At 40.1% G+C, this 17,880-nt stretch overlaps 1 protein-coding gene and 1 pseudogene across 1 annotated transcript; one reads left to right on the top strand and one right to left on the bottom strand.

Annotated features, from left to right (window-relative positions):
* Positions 1 to 645: 645 nt before the first annotated feature.
* LOC123946453 (olfactory receptor 6C2-like) lies at positions 646 to 1,584 on the bottom strand. The gene has a single exon (XM_046011839.1). It carries the CDS (start codon positions 1,582 to 1,584, stop codon positions 646 to 648), a length of 939 nt encoding a protein of 312 aa, XP_045867795.1.
* Positions 1,585 to 14,194: 12,610 nt separating this feature from the next.
* LOC123947085 lies at positions 14,195 to 14,994 on the top strand (annotated as a pseudogene).
* Positions 14,995 to 17,880: the final 2,886 nt, after the last annotated feature.

Genomic DNA, 17,880 nt, shown 5'->3' on the forward strand with positions numbered 1-17,880 from the left:
GTTCAACAAATCTCTGTCAAAATAAATAAATAAAATCTTTTTTAAAAACACTATTTGGTTACATCTTTGTTTATGTAATGATTTTTCATACATGTTTTAATAAGTTCCAATTAGAAGAAGCAAGGATGACTATTAGAATTTTCTTCAAATACACATGATTATTGTGAGGCAGGATTAAGAAAGCAGAGTTAAAGGTGGGGGGAGCTTATTTTTGCTAAAAATCAGCATTCTTATCCTCTTGAAAAGAGAAAATACTTTGAAAGAGGTAGTGTTGCAAGGAGGGGAAAGCAGTGACATGGATGGAATAGATTCAACACACAAGACTAATGACTAATGTATACCTGACAAGACTAAAAAGAGTTGACTGAAATATAGATTAGTAAGACAGAGAAGTTCCAGAAAAGTTAGAAGTATCTATCCGCATAATGCTGGGCCCATCACAATTTTTCCTTAGACTTTCTTCTCAATTTTCTTTATTGTTCCTCTATATTGAGTACTAAAATTCCTCAAAGTTGAGAACTACACAACTCTTATCACTCAATTTCCACCTATATGTTGAATTGATATATCATTTGTAATATATGATTTCATATTGATATAGGATAAGTTTTTTCTTGTTTCAATTTAAACTCCCAATATGACAATCTAATATTTCTCTGAAAGAGATGCAAGTCTTTTAAGGGTATCATGGAAAGACTGCTTTACTTGTTTATTTCTCAGGGTATAAATGAAAGGGTTCAACAAAGGGGCAACAGATATAGTGAGCAGAGAAACTGCCTTATTAATGGCCACTTCATCCTTAGCTGAAGGTTTGACATACATAAATATGCAGCTGCCATAGGTGATGGAAACCACAATCATGTGGGAAGAACAGGTGGAAAAGGCTTTTTTCCTTTGCTGGACAGAGGGTAATCTTAGAATTGTCCTAATGATGTATATGTATGATAGAACTATACACACAAGGGTCATTATGAAGGTCAACACAGCACAGACTATAACCAGCTGCTCTATAGACCAAGTATCTGAACATGAATTCTTCAGTAATGGAGAAGCATCACAATAAAAATGGTCAATAACAGAGTCACAGAATTCCAGATGGAGACTCAAACCAAGGAGTGGAAGGATAATCAATAAGCCAGATACCCAACAACAGAGGATGAGATTCCTGCAGACTCTGCTGTCCATGATGGTCACGTAATACAGTGGTTTAGAGATGGCCACGTAGCGGTCGTAAGACATCACAGCCAAAAGAAAAAATTCTGTAGCTCCAAAGAGGACAATAAAAAAGATTTGGCTGAAGCAAGCCTTAATGGTGATGGTTCTGTCCCCACTTGATATGACGTACAGGTATGGGGGGACACAGGCAGTTGTGAATGAGATTTCTAAGAAAGAGAAATTTTGAAGAAAAAAATACATAGCTGTTTTTAAATGAGAATCCACCAAGATGAGAGAAATTATGATCAGATTTCCAATTACACTTAACATATATGAGATAAACAGAAAGATAAAAATAAAAATCTCTAGCTGTGGGTCATTTGTCAAACCCAGTAAGATGAACGTTGTTACTGCTGAATGGTTTTTCATCATTGGCTTCACACCACTGCCCAGTCTTCACGTAAAGGTCACAGAAATTAAATCTGAGGAGCAATGTCAAAATATGACAGGATGAATAGTGACTATAAACAAAAATTAAACCTAGTCACATGCTGTGCCTTGTATAACTGGAAAACAGGTCTTTCATGAGGTGATGACCTTAGTCCCACTGAATGTACCACAATGAAGCAAACGCAGTTTGTCCAGTTTGTCATCTATTACATGAACTACTTTGGACAAGTCATTTAACCAATCTGTTCCCCCAATTTCCTCCTCTGTAAGATGGGGTAATGATAATACTACATCTTAGAGTTACTATGAGGTCTAAATAAGATAAACCAGGTACATGCTTATGATAGTACTAAGGAAATAATAAGTACTGTACAGATATTTTTTGTATTTTCTGAAGCCAACCTCTGATCACCTCAAGAAGACATTCAGCTCTTCACAAGGCCGCTCTCCTTTGCTGTTTTTCACATCATTAATTTCTTCCCCTTTTCTAGATTAATATCAACAGCACACAAATGTGCTCTGGTATGCCCTTATATAATTTCTTTAAATCCTTCCCATTAGGGAATGACACTTCCACCATACACTTTTTTTTTCTTTTAGGATTTTATTTATTTATTTGACAGAGAGAGATCACAAGTAGGCAGAGGGGCAGGCAGAGAGACAGGGGGAAGCAGGCTCCCTGCTGAGCAGAGAGCCCAATGCGGGACTCGATCCCAGGACCCTGAGATCATGACCTGAGCCGAAAGCAGAGGCTTAACCCACAGAGCCACCCAGGCGCCCACCACCATACACTTTTAATACAGTTTCATATAGTTGTCATATAGTTTTGCCTTTTGTAAACTTTCTAATATGAATACTTGAAACAAAATCAACTTAAGTCAATGATGACAGGAAGGAGGACATACAACTGAAGGCTGAATTGGAAAAAATCAACCAATTTTCTTCTCAAATGAATACCATAACCATACCAGTGGGGAAAATAAAGGACCAATGCAAGTTCTGATTAACACATTATCTAACTATATCCTCAGTCTTGGTCTGAAAGGAGGATAGGAAGAAATGTGAACAAATCCTGAACTCTTTTTAGTACACTTGTTTTTTCTAGTAGTATGGATGAAACAATGCTGAAACTATTTTAGATTTATTTTAGGACTGCATAATGAGAACATGCTGATTGTCAGAGTTTTTTTTAAAGATTTTATTTATTTACTAGACAGTCAGAGATCACAAGTAGGCAGAGAGGCAGGCAGAGAGAAAGAGGGGAAGCAGGCTCCCTACTGAGCAGAGAGCCTGACGTGGGGCTTGATCCCAAGACCCTGGGATCATGACCCAAGCGGAAGGCCGAAGGCTTTAACCCACTGAGCCACCCAGGCACCCCGATTGTCAGAGTTTTTGATAAGGAATTAGAAAGATACCAATATGGATAGGGAAAGATAAGAAAGAATCCTAAATGGTTGGACTAGAATGGGAAGTTTCAATTTAAATTTATAATTCTGAAAATATGTATGTAAAGATATATATGCATTTTTATATATGCTCATGTCTATGAGTGCATGTATATTTGTATACTGTATTATACATGTATATGCTTGCTTGTATGTTTTAGCCCACTAAAATGGCTAAGTAAAAAGATAACACAGTAGCACTGAGCTCACCCTAGAGCCCCAAGATGAATGCACAGAGGTGCCTTAAAAAATGGCTGATCCAGGCGGAGTCAAGATGGCGGGGAAGTAGGAGGAGACACCATTTCAACCTGTACCCTAAAGTGAGCTGATTACCTACCAAAGAACTCTGACCACCCATGAAATCAGCCTGAGATCAGAATTATACACGTCTGGATCTCTACTGGAGCAGAAGACGCCAGGGGCAGGTAAAGCAGACTGGGAGCATCGGACTGATATCGGAAGATAAACAAAAGGGGGAGGGAGCCACCAGAGGTGACCGATTGGAAAGTAACACCCCAATACGAGAGTGCTCTGCGTCTGGGGACCAGCATTAACTTGGAGTCTGGTTGAAAGCACTCAAAAAACAAACAGCAAAGGATCACGGGGGGTAATAGTGGGAACCTGGGCGGTTAGGGTCAGGGACCTAAGTCCCCGGACCCAGGACAGCCTCCCCTGGTGCGGAGCCAGAGAGAGTGTGGGCGGAGAAATCAGGTCTCCGTGCCTGAGCCGCCAGTGCACCTGAATGCCAGCGCGCCCGAGAATGAGTGGGGTCTGGCTCCCATGAGGGGCTGGGAGCCTGGCCAGATGGCAATCCTGAAACGCGCGCGTCCCACACCCTCCCTAGGGATAGGTGCTCATAGGCGCTAGCCTGGAGCTCTGGCAGCCAGAAAAACCAGACATTCCCAGCCCGGGACAGCGGGAAAATCTCAGTGTGTGATCTCTGCTCGGAACCTCTCTGGCGGTCTGGAGCTGCCTAGAAATAAGAAATAAGAGCATTGAATGAAACATTGGACCAGATGGACCTCATCGACGTATACAGAACATTCCACCCTAAAACAACAGAATACTCATTCTTCTCAAGTGCACATGGAACCTTCTCCAGAATAGACCACATACTGGGTCACAAAGCAGGACTCAACCGATACCAAAAGACTCACATTATTCCCTGCATATTCTTAGATCACAATTCTTTGAAACTGGAGCTCAGTCACAAGGAAAAGTTCAGAAGGAACTCAAACACCTGGAAGCTAAAGACCACCTTGCTTAAGAATGCTTGGATCGGGCATCTGGGTGGCTCAGTGGTTTAAGCCACTGCCTTCAGCTCAGGTCATGATCTCAGGGTCCTGGGATCGAGTCCCACATCGGGCTCTCTGCACTGAAGGGAGCCTGCTTCCCTCTCACTCTCTCTGCCTGCCTCTCTGCCTACTTGTGATCTCTCTCTGTCAAAATTAATAAAAAAAAAATAAATAAAATCTTTAAAAAAAATAAAAAAAAAACATTTAAAAAAAAAAGAATGCTTAGATCAACCAGGAGATCAAAGTTGAACTTAAACAATTCATAGAAACCAATGAGAATGAAGACACTTCGGTCCAAAACCTGTGGGATACAGCAAAGGCGGTTCTAAGGGGGAAATACATAGCCATCCAAGCCTCCCTCAAAAACATTGAAAAATCCAGAATACACCAGCTGTCTCTACACCTTAACGAACTGGAGAATCAACAACAAATCAAACCAACTCCACATGCAAGAAGGGAAATAAGCAAGATTAGAGCAGAGATCAATGAGGTAGAAACGAGAGATACAGTAGAACGTATCAATGAAACTAGAAGCTGGTTTTTTGAAAGAATCAATAAGATCGATAAACCATTGGCCACACTAATCCAAAAGAAAAGAGAGAAAGCCCAAATTAATAAAATTATGAATGAAAAGGGAGAGATCACAACTAACACCAAGGAAATAGAAACAATCATCAGAAATTATTACCAACAGTTATATGCCAATAAGCTAAGCAACCTAGATGAAATGGATGCATTCCTGGAAAACTATAAACTCCCAAAACTGAACCAGGAAGAAACTGACAACCTGAATAGACCGATATCCAGCAACGAGATTGAAGCAGTGATCAAACACCTTGCAAAACACAAGAGCCCAGGACCTGACGGATTCCCTGGGGAATTCTACCAAACTTTCAAAGAAGAAATAACACCAATTCTCCTGAAGCTGTTCCAAAAAATTGAAGCAGAAGGAAAACTTCCAGACTGTTTTCATGAAGCCAGCATTACCCTGATCCCCAAACCAGGCAAAGACCCTACCAAAAAAGAGAATTTCAGACCAATATCACTGATGAGTATGGATGCAAAGATTCTCAACAAGATCCTAGCAAACAGGATCCAGCAGCACATTCAAAAGATTATCCACCATGACCAGGTGGGATTCATCCCTGGGTTGCAAGGTTGGTTCAACATTCGCAAATCAATCAGTGTGATAGAACACATCAATAAGAGAAGAGAGAAGAACCACATGGTCCTCTCAATTGATGCAGAAAAAGCATTTGACAACATCCAGCATCCGTTCCTGATGAAAACGCTTCAAAGTATAGGGATAGAGGGAACATTCCTGAACTTCATCAAATCTATCTATGAAAGACCCACAGCAAATATCATCCTCAATGGGAAAAAGCTTGCAGCCTTCCCGTTGAGATCAGGAACACGACAAGGATGCCCACTCTCACCACTCTTGTTCAACATAGTATTAGAAGTTCTAGCAATGGCAATCAGACAACAAAGAGAAATAAAAGGTATCCAAATTGGCAAGGAAGAAGTCAAACTCTCTCTCTTCGCAGATGACATGATTCTTTATATGGAAAACCCCAAAGACTCCACCCCCAAACTACTAGAACTCAAACAGCAATTCAGTAACGTGGGAGGATACAAAGTCAATGTACAGAAATCAGTGGCTTTCTTATACACTAACAATGAAAATACAGAAAGGGAAATTAGAGAATCGATTCCATTTACTATAGCACCAAGAACCATAAGATACCTGGGAATAAACCTAACCAAAGAGGTAAAGGACCTGTACTCGAGGAACTATAGAACACACATGAAAGAAATTGAAGAAGACACAAAAAGATGGAAGACTGTTCCATGCTCTTGGATTGGAAGAATAAACATTGTTAAAATGTCTATACTGCCTAGAGCAATCTATACTTTTAATGCCATTCCGATCAAAATTCCACCGATATTTTTCAAAGAGCTGGAGCAAATAATCCTAAAATTTGTATGGAGTCAGAAGAGACCCCGAATTGCTAAGGAAATGTTGAAAAACAAAAACAAAACTGGCGGCATCACGTTACCCAATTTCAAGCTTTACTACAAAGCTGTGATCACCAAGACAGCGTGGTACTGGCATAAAAACAGACACATAGACCAGTGGAACAGAGTGGAGAGCCCAGATATGGACCCTCAACTCTATGGTCAAATAATCTTCGACAAAACAGGAAAAAATATTCAATGGAAAAAAGACAGTCTCTTCAATAAATGGTGCTGGGAAAACTGGACAGCGATATGTAGAAGAATGAAACTCGACCATTCTCTTACACCGTACACAAAGATAAACTCGAAATGGATAAAAGACCTCAACGTGAGACAGGAATCTATCAGAATCCTAGAGGAGAACATAGGCAGTAACCTCTTCGATATCAGCCACAGCAACTTCTTTCAAGATATGTCTCCAAAGGCCAAGGAAACAAAAGCAAAAATGAACTTTTGGGACTTCATCAAGATCAAAAGCTTCTGCACAGCAAAGGAAACAGTCAACAAAACAAAGAGGCAACCCACGGAATGGGAGAAGATATTTGTAAATGACAGTACAGACAAAAGGTTGATATCCAGGATCTACAAAGAACTTCTCAAACTCAATACACACAAAACAGATAATCATATCAAAAAATGGGCAGAAGATATGAACAGACACTTCTCCAATGAAGACATACAAATGGCTATCAGACACATGAAAAAATGTGCATCATCACTAGCCATCAGGGAGATTCAAATTAAAACAACATTGAGATACCACATAACACCAGTTAGAATGGCCAAAATTAGCAAGACAGGAAACAACGTGTGCTGGGGAGGATGTGGAGAAAGGGGAACCCTGTTCCACTGTTGGTGGGAATGCAAGTTAGTGCAGCCACTTTGGAGAACAGTGTGGAGATTCCTGAAGTAATTAAAAATAGAGCTTCCCTATGACCCTGCAATTGCACTGCTGGGTATTTACCCCAAAGATACAGATGTAGTGAAAAGAAGGGCCATCTGTACCCCAATGTTTATTGCAGCAATGGCTACGGTCGCCAAACTGTGGAAAGAACCAAGATGCCCTTCAACGGATGAATGGATAAGGAAGATGTGGTCCATATACACAATGGAGTATTATGCCTCCATCAGAAAGGATGAATACCCAACTTTTGTAGCAACATGGATGGGACTGGAAGAGATTATGCTGAGCGAAATAAGTCAAGCAGAGAGAGTCAAGTATCATATGGTCTCACTTATTTGTGGAGCATAACAAATAACATGGAGGACATGGGGAGATGGAGAGGAGAGGGAGTTGAGGGAAACTGGAAGGGGAGATGAACCATGAGAGACTATGGACACTGAAAAACAACCAGAGGGTTATGAAGAGGCGGCGGGGGGGGTGGGGGTGTGGGAGGTTGAGGAACCAGATGGTGGGTAATAAGGAGGGCACGTACTGCATGGAGCACTGGGTGTGATGCCAAAACAATGAACACTGTTATGCTGTAAATAAACAAATAAAAAAAATGGCTCATCCAGGACTGAAACAGAAAAGGTGAACATGCAACATCTTGCTATGCCAAAAGTAAGGAAATCTTCAAAACTGGGGTTTGTAACAAGGTCCACTGAAACCAGCTTGAAGGAGGTCTCACTGGCAAATGTGTGACAATTTGAGCACCATGATTAGTAAGTACAGCAATGAATTATAAGCATTGAAAACTCAGAATTCATGAGTCCAAACATATACACAGGCGATGGATCAAGTATAAGTTGACAGGAAGGAGGAACCCTTGTTCATAGTAGATGTCAAGGACCAGCCTGCAGATATGGAACAAGACCCTGAGCTGGAAATCAGACTTTGGTAATCACTACAGCAAAGATCAAATCAGGCAAAACCATCGAGAGATAAAAAATTGGGGAAATTTTAGTTGAGGAATAGAAAACTTGTGTGTTCTTTAAGTGTATTCATATAGATTGCTTATTATTTATAAAAAAAGAAAAATGTAATGAACACACAATGAAGAAACTGGACAACTTGACCTGGTGATTATATGTGTCACCCTGAAAATAACCATACCACCTTTATAGTAATCTGAGAATGAAAAACCTGAATTGAATCCGGAGAAAACATCAGGAAAACCCAAACTGAAGAAGTTCTATTGAAAAAGGAAGTGGAAGAAAATTATATTCTATAAAAATGTGCACATCAAAAAAATGAAATATACAGGCTGTGGAAATATTACAAACAAAGAAGGCTAAAGAATCATAACAATTAAAAACAATGACTGACCTAGTTTGGGTAGTGTATAGAAGGGAGAAAAATTCAATTAAGGATATTACTGGGCAGGAACAAAGTTGAAGTATGGACAGCAAATTTGATAAAATTATTGTTTTGGTGTTAAGTTCACGAAAGTCAATAACATTACTATGGATTTGCAAGTAAAAATCTCTATTCCTAAGACATACACACTGAAGTATGTAAGGATACAGTAGTTAAGGGCCATGATATCTGTATTTTTACCACAAATGTGTCCTAAAAACTTATTATGAAGAGAGATAGAGGGGGAGTCAAGATGGCAGGGAAGTAGGAGGAGGCGCCGTTTCAACCTGTACCCTAAAGTGAGCTGATTACCTACCAAAGAACTCTGACCACCCATGAAATCAGCCTGAGATCAGAATTATACACGTCTGGATCTCTACAGGAGCAGAAGACGCCAGTGGCAGGTAAAGCAGAGTGGGAACATCGGACTGATATCGGAAGATAAACAAAAGGGGGAGGGAGTCACCAGAGGTGACCCATTGGAAAGTAATACCCCAATACGAGAGTGCCCTGCATCTGGGGACCAGCATTAACTTGGAGTCTGGTTGAAAGCATTCAAAAAACAAAGAGCAAAGGATCGAGGGGGGAAATAGTGGGAATCTGGGCGATTAGGGACAGGGACCTAAGTCCCCAGACCCAGGACAGCCTCCCCTGGCGCTGAGTCAGAGAGAGTGTGGCAGAGAAATCAGGTCTCCATCCCTGAGCCGCCAGTGTGCCTGAGCCGCCAGCATGCCCGAGAACAAGTGGGGTCCAGCTCCCATGAGGGGCTGGGAGCCTGGCCAGACGGCAATCCTGAAAGGCACGCCTCCCAAACCCTCCCTTGGGAGAGGTGCTCATAGGTGCTAGCCTGGAGCTCTGGCATCCAGAAAAACCAGACATTCCCAGCCCGGGACAGCGGGAAAATCTCAGTGTGCGATCTCAGCTTGGAACCTCTCTGGCAGTCTGGAGCTGCCTAGACAGCCGCCGCTGCCCTGGTATTGGGTACAACGAGGAGCTCCTGCATCCCCAGGGACAGTGACTCAGAACTGACTCTGCCAGAGCTCTGCAGAGCATTCTGAGGCTTCTCTCTAAGAGGGAGGTCGGGGTGCAGTTTGTTCTCCTCTAAACCTCCAAAAACCATCAAAAGCTGTCAAGGTGAGAGAAAGCAGATGAAAGAACATAAAAACCTCCAGAGAACAAAAGCCTGAAAAAAACAGTTTCTTCACAGCCCACCCCCTTGAGGGGAGCGGGAGGACCTAACTCAGGGAACATCATTGTCTGAAAACCCACGTGGCAGGCCCCTCCCCCAGAAAACCAACCAGGAAGGAAGGAAAAAAAAAAAAGGAGGAAGAAGACTACAAGAGAACAACCACCACTACTTCATAAATACAACTTTTATTTTTAACTCTTTACCAATATTCTGGTTCTTTTTTTTAATATATACAGATAATTTTTTACCCTATTTACCGCCACACTGAGATGTCCAGTACATCAAATTCCTTAATAACCTTCTAACCTGAACTTTTTGATACATACACCCGTGTTTTTCTTTTGTTTTTCTATTTTTTTCTTTTTTAATTTTAACTTAGTTTAGTCTAGTTTATTCTTTTTTAATTTTTATCTTCTACTATACATATAGAGTTAAACTTCAAGGTAATCCCCTTTCCCCAATCAATGCTACCCCTATATGCAAACCAGTTTCTAATCCCCCTGTAACTTAGGAAAGTTAAGTCCCTTAACAAAAACATCAAGATACATCCAGGAAGAATCAAAACAACCTTCCTCACCCACAGGAGAATTTATAACCACTCTCACAATTTTTCCTTCTGCCAGTGTTTCTGTGAATTTGTGTTTGTCCTGATAGAATATAAATCTTATACTTGGGGTTTTTTCTGATGAGGTTCTTCCCTTTTTTTACTTATATATATATTTTTTTCTCTTGTCATATAATTTTATCAGTCTTTGTGTTTGTCTGTTTTTGTTCGTATACTTCATAAATCTTACCTTGGGACCCATTTGGGCTGAGCCTTCTATTTTATCTTCCCTTTTTTTTCCTGTCTCTCTCTCTCTCTTTTTCCTTTTTTCTTTTCCTTTTTTTTTTCTTTCTTCTCTATTTCTTTTTCTTTCCTTTTTTCTCTCATTTGGGTGGGGAACCCTGATTGCACAGAAGCATTCCAGGGTGCACCTTGACTGCACCACAATCGATAAGCCCAGCTGCATATGTTCAGTCATCTCTTTCCAAAATGACTAGGAGGAGGAATACCCAACAGAAGAAAAATACAGAGGATGGACCTTTGGCAACAGAGCTAAGAGCTATTGACATAGACAATATGTCAGAAAAGGAATTCAGACTAACAATTATCCAGGCAATAGCTAGGTTGGAGAAAGCCATGGATGACCAAACAGAATTGATTAGGGCAGAACTGAAAGCCACCAGGGAGGATGTTCACAATGTTAGGGCAGAACTGAAAGCCACCAGGAATGATGTTCAAAATGCTCTCAATGAGTTCCAATCTAATCTAAATTCTCTAAAAGCTAGGGTAACTGAGACAGAAGATAGAATTAGTGATCTGGAGGACAAACAGATAGAGAGAAAGGATCAGGAGGAAGTCTGGAACAAACAGCTCAGAAGCCACGAAAACAGAATCAGGGAAACAAATGATGCCATGAAATGTTCCAATGTCAGAATTATTGGAATCCCTGAAGGGGAGGAAAAAGAAAGAAGTCTAGAAGATATAGTGGAAGAAGTTGTCTATGAAAATTTTCCCAATCTCACGAATGGAAACAACGTTCATGTACTAGAGGCAGAGAGATTTCCTCCCAAAATTTTAGATTCTTGAAAGTCCTCATGACACCTTATAGTTATAATGAGGAATTATGTTTCAAGACAGACCCTCTTAAAAGCAGCTAGGACAAAGAAGCTCCTTACATACAGAGGAAAGCCCATTAGAATAACGTCAGACCTGTCCACAGAGACCTGGCAAGCCAGGAAGGACTGGCAAAATATATTCAGGGCACTAAATGAGAAGAACATGCAGCCAAGAATACATTATCCAGCAAGACTGACATTCAAATGGATGGAGAGATAAAGAGTTTCCAAGACTGGCAAGGCTTAAAAGACTATGCAACCACCAAGCCGACACTGCAGGAAATATTAAGGGGGGGTCCTATAAAAGAGAAAAAATCCTAGGAATATCATTGAACAGAAATATAGAAACAATCTACAGACAGAAAGACTTCAAAGGCAACATGATGTCAATAAAAACCTCTCAATAATTACTCTCAATGTGAATGGCCTAAATGCGCCCATAAAATGACACAGGGTTGCAGATTGGATAAAATGACAGGATCCATCCATATGTTGTCCACAAGAGACCCATTTTGAACCTAAGGATACACCCAGACTGAAAGTGAAGGAATGGAAAAGCATCTTTCGTGCCAATGGGCCTCAAAAGAAGGCCGGGGTAGTGATTCTCATATCAGATAAATTAGATTTTAAACTAAAGACTGTAGTCAGAGACACAGAAGGACACTACATAATTCTTAAAGGGACTATGCACCAAGATGATCTAACAATTGTAAATATCTATGCCCCCAATATGGGAGCACCCAATTACATAAGAAAACTATTAATCAAGATAAAGAGTCATATTGATATGAATACAATAATAGTAGGAGATCTTAACACGCCTCTCTCAGTAACAGACAGATCATTGAAGCAGAAAATCAATAAAGAAACAAGAGCATTGATTGAAACATTGGACCAGATGGACCTCATAGATATATACAGAACATTCCACCCTAAAACAACAGAATACTCATTCTTCTCGGGTGCACATGGAACTTTCTCCAGAATAGGCCACATCCTGGGTCACAAAGCAGGACTCAATCGATACCAAAAGACTGACATTATTCCCTGCATATTCTCGGATCACAATGCTTTGAAACTGGAACTCAATCACAAGGAAAAGTTCAGAAGGAACTCAAACACCTGGAAGCTAAAGACCACCTTGCTTAAGAATGCTTGGATCAACCAGGAGATCAAAGATGAACTTAAACAATTCATGGAAACCAATGAGATTGAAGACACTTCGGTCCAAAACCTGTGGGATACAGCAAAGGCGGTTCTAAGGGGGAAATACATAGCCATCCAAGCCTCCCTCAAAAAAATTGAAAAATCCAGAATACACCAGCTGTCTCTACACCTTAACGAACTGGAGAATCAACAACAAATCAAACCAACTCCACACGCAAGAAGGGAAATAATCAAGATTAGAGCAGAGATCAATGAGGTAGAAACCAGAGATACAGTAGAACGTATCAATGAAACTAGAAGCTGGGTTTTTGAAAGAATCAATAAGATCGATAAACCATTGGCCACACTAATCCAAAAGAAAAGAGAGAAAGCCCAAATTAATAAAATTATGAATGAAAAGGGAGAGATCACAACTAACACCAAGGAAATAGAAACAATCATCAGAAATTATTACCAACAGTTATATGCCAATAAGCTAAGCAACCTAGATGAAATGGATGCATTCCTGGAAAACTATAAACTCCCAAAACTGAACCAGGAAGAAACTGACAACCTGAATAGACCGATATCCAGCAACGAGATTGAAGCAGTGATCAAACACCTTGCAAAACACAAGAGCCCAGGACCTGACGGATTCCCTGGGGAATTCTACCAAACTTTCAAAGAAGAAATAACACCAATTCTCCTGAAGCTGTTCCAAAAAATTGAAGCAGAAGGAAAACTTCCAGACTGTTTTCATGAAGCCAGCATTACCCTGATCCCCAAACCAGGCAAAGACCCTACCAAAAAGGAGAATTTCAGACCAATATCACTGATGAGTATGGATGCAAAGATTCTCAACAAGATCCTAGCAAACAGGATCCAGCAGCACATTAAAAAGATTATCCACCACGACCAGGTGGGATTCATCCCTGGGTTGCAAGAGCAACATAATTGTTGTTTTGAAATGTCTAATTGAATACATGGTCTATCCAGCCCTTTGCTATCTTCAATCAATTTTCTAAGTCTCTGCTATCTAATACAGTAGCCATTAGACACATATGAATTATTTTTAAATGTCCAAATGGTCTAGATACTTTATTTTTTTACTAGTTTCAGAAGTAGAATTTAGTGATTTATCACTTGCATATAACACCCAGTGCTCACTACATCAGGTGTCCTCCTTAATGCCCATTACCCAATTATCCCTTCTCCCCCACCCCCCTTCCCTCCAGCAACACTCAATTTGTTTCCTAGAGTTCAGCGTCCCTTATGGTTTGCCTCCCTCTCAATTTTCATCTTATTTTATTTTTCCCTCCCTTCCCCTATGTTCATATATTTTGTTTCTAAATTCCCACAGATGAATAAAATCATATGGTATTTGTCCTTCTTGGACTGACAAATTATGCTTAGCATAATACCCTCTAGTTCTATACACATCGTTGTAAATGGCAAGATTACATTCTTTTTGATTAGCCACATGTGAATTATTATTGAACACTGAAAATGTGGCTTATCTCACTCTCTCCTTCAGCCATCCAAGATGCCAAAAGGAAGGAAAACAAGGGGAAGAAGATGGCCCTGGCCATCTTCATCTTGTCATGAAGAAACAGGAGGCCAAGAGGTGGTCAATCCCTTGTTTGAGAAAAGGGCCGAGAATTTTGGCATCAGATAGGACATCTAGCCCAAAAGGGACTTTACCTCCTTTGTCAAATGCCTCCGTTACATCCAACTGCAGCAGCAAAGGGCTATTCTCTATAAACATATAAAAGTACCTCCTGTGATTAACCAATTCGCCCAGGTTTTGGACCACCAAACAGCTATTCAATTGCTTAAGCTGGCCCACAAATCCGGAGACAAAACAAGAGAAGAAGTAGAGATGGTTTGCTTGGGCTGAGAAGAAAGCTGCCTACAAAGGAGATATCCCCAGTAAGAGGTCACCTCTCTGCAAGCTGGCATTAATACTGTCACCACCTTGGTGGGAAACAAGAAGGCTCAGATGGTAATGATTGCACATAGGGTGGATCCCACTGAGCTGGTTGTCTTCCTGCCTGCCCTGTGTCATTAGATGGGGGTTCCCTACTGCATTATCAAGGGGAAGGCCAGGCTGGTGCATCTGGTCCACAGAAGACCTGCACCACTGTCACCTTCATACAAGTTAACTCAGAAAATAAAGGAGCTCTGGCTAAGCAGTGGAAGCTATCAGGACCAGTGAGTGACAGATAGGATGAAATCCACTGTCACTGGGGCGGAAACATCCTGGGTCAAAAGTCCATGGCTCCCATTGCCAAGCTGGTAAAGGCAAAGGCTAAAGAACTGGCCACCAAACTGGGCTGAGTGGATGTTGTTGAATTTTCTGTACATGAAAGTAATAAAAGGTTATCTTTCAAGACAAAAAATGTGACTGGTCTGGATGAGATATGCAGCAACTATAAAATACGCATACTATTTAGAAGACTTGATAAGAAACCTTAATATAAAATATCTCAATAATTTTATTATGGATACACACTGAAATGGTAATAAGCTGGATATACTGAGATAGAGAAATATATAATTTTAAAAATCTTGTTTGTTTATTGCGCTTTTGTAAATGGTACTATTGGAAAATTCTGAATTGAAAATGTGGCTTACATTGTATTTATATTGGCTAAAGTTGTTAAAATATTTCATGTCTTCTCCCATTAGAAAATTTTAAAAGGATCCCCATAAGACCCAATTAGTTTGGTGTCTAAATAGCTTTCTCTGGCTTTTTTATTATTCCCAAAAAATATTCCTAAAATGTATATTTCCTGCATCAAGGATATGAAGCTCACTTTACTTTTGTGAAATGAGTGAATAGTATGTTTCCACTAAGAAGAGTTCCCCAGTATAATGCCAAGGTTGCAGATATGATTAAAAAAAAAAAAAAGAGGGGTGGGGAGAGATATTAACCTGGGTTTATGAGACAGATCAATGATTAGTGACACTGGTGCTAAAATAAAAGATTTTTCTAATTGAATCTTTCCCATTGATAATTGAGCTAAGACAGACACTTGATAGAAGAAATAGAGACAAAGTGAGAGTTTTATAGACACCTGGAGTCTTGTTTCTGTATGCCAATCAAACCACTATACCTGGGAAGCTATCAATTTAATGATAGATTAAATGAATCCTGCCCATATTGTCAATCTGATGGTTCATTTGCTCCATAAAAAAATCTCAAAAATTATCTTAATATCAAAAATGAAGTTTGAAAGAAGTATTTGAGGCCAAGTTGACTGACTCAATCAGTAGAGCATGCCACTCTTGATCTCAGAGTCCTGAGTTCAAGCTCCATGTTGGGCGTGGAAACTTCTTTTAAAAATGTTTAGAAAAGGGGGACTCCTGGATGGCTCAGATGGTTAGGCATCTGCCTTTGTCTCATGAACAGCTCAGGACATGATCTCTAGGTCCTGGGATCGGGCTCCCAGCTCAGTAGAGAGCCTGTTTCTCCCTCTGCCTCTCCCCCAACTTGTGTTCTTTTCTCTCTCAAATGAATAAATAAAAACTTTTTTAAAGTGTAAAAAAAAAAGAAAGAAAAGTATTTTATTTTCTCTCCCAGATTAAAATATACAGTGAGGTGCCTGGGTGGCTCAGTGGGTTAAAGCCTCTGCCTTGGGCTCATGTCATGATCCCAGGGTTCTGGGATGGAGCCCCGCATCAGGCTCTCTGTGCAGCAAGGAGCCTGCTTCCTCCTCTCTCTCTCTCTGCCTGCTTCTATGCCTACTTGTGATCTCTGTCTGTCAAATAAATAAGTAAAATCTTTAAAATATATATATATATATATACAGTGAAACATATTATATAGAGAAAAGCAAAAATATCCTCTCCATCAGTTATAAATACTAAAGCACTTGACAAGTAAAAGATTCAGTACTTACCTTCGACATTCTTCATTGTTTCACTTGGAAGCTGTACCTCAAGTGACATAAGTGAACCTCCAACTGAACAACAAGATACCAGTAGGAGCATCTAAGTGCCTTTTTAGGCCCTTAGGTACCCATAATCACTGTTAATATACATATGGTTGCTGGGTTATCAGATATACCATCCTACTTTCAAATGAGGAACTATGTCTGTGCACTTTAAAGAAAGGGAAGATAACTAAGTTCAAGAAGTAAAGAGAAGTTAAGAAGCCTCTCTAGGTCTTCAAAATGATTGTTCTCGTTTTCTATGGGGCCAAACAGATTTTTAAATTAAAGACCCTCCTTATTACCTTCTTCAAATATGGTGCATAGAAAAAAAAAACTCAATAAAAAGGTCCCTGTGGCCCCTGAATCAAAGGCCTCTGATGAATCTAAAATATAATTTAGTTTAGAAAAAAAATCCCAACCCCAGCACCAATGGGGTTAGTACCCTTGGAGAGAAAGAGATGTAATAAGAGAAATTAGCTCAATCCAGGCATAGAAAAATAAGATTCTAATTACAAATCAGAACTATTCTTCATCATTTATTCACACGTGGTTTAAACAGTGCAATGAGTTAAGCAATAGTCTTCCCATATAAAACTACACACATATGCATATTTAATATAGAAAAATTCAAAAAAATTAAAAAATCATAGAACCTCCAAAAATGAATATTATTATTTTGGTGGTTGTCCTTCAAAATGATATCCATGTTCATATACAATTATATTATCACACAGCATTTTAACTTACATTTTACATTACTTACATTGACATTTTACAATTTACATTTTACATTAACTTATTTTTTTTTAAGATTTCATTCATTTATTTGACAGACAGAGATCACAAGTAGGCAGAGAGGCAGACAGAGAGAGAGAGGAAGGGAAGCAGGCTCCCCGCTGAGCAGAGAGCCCGATGCAGGGCTCAATCCCAGGACCCTAGGATCATGACCTGAGCCGAAGGCAGTGGCTTTAACCCACTGAGCCACCCAGGCGCCCCTTAACTTACATTTTTACCTTAAAATCTTTCCGTGAGAAAAAGAGAGCAAGCACGAGTGGGGGATGGGCAGAGGGAAAAGCAGGCTCCCCCCTGAGCAGGGAGCCCGATGAAGGACTCCATCCTAGGACCCTGGGATCATGACCTGAGCCAAAGACAGATGCTTAACCGGCTAAGCCACCCAGGTGTCCGGTAAATATCTTTCTATTTCAAAAAAGAGAGATACATAGGCCAGTATTATTTATTTCACTGTGATCTTTGCTGTAAATTTTCCTTACTCATGCTAAGGAAGTAT

Source organism: Meles meles, chromosome 7 (assembly GCF_922984935.1).
Source record: "Meles meles chromosome 7, mMelMel3.1 paternal haplotype, whole genome shotgun sequence".
Taxonomy (NCBI): domain Eukaryota; kingdom Metazoa; phylum Chordata; class Mammalia; order Carnivora; family Mustelidae; genus Meles; species Meles meles.

Coding starts and splice junctions, on each gene's coding strand:
- LOC123946453 (XM_046011839.1), bottom strand. CDS start 1,584: ATGAAAAACCATTCAGCAGTAACAACGTTCATCTTACTGGGTTTGACA.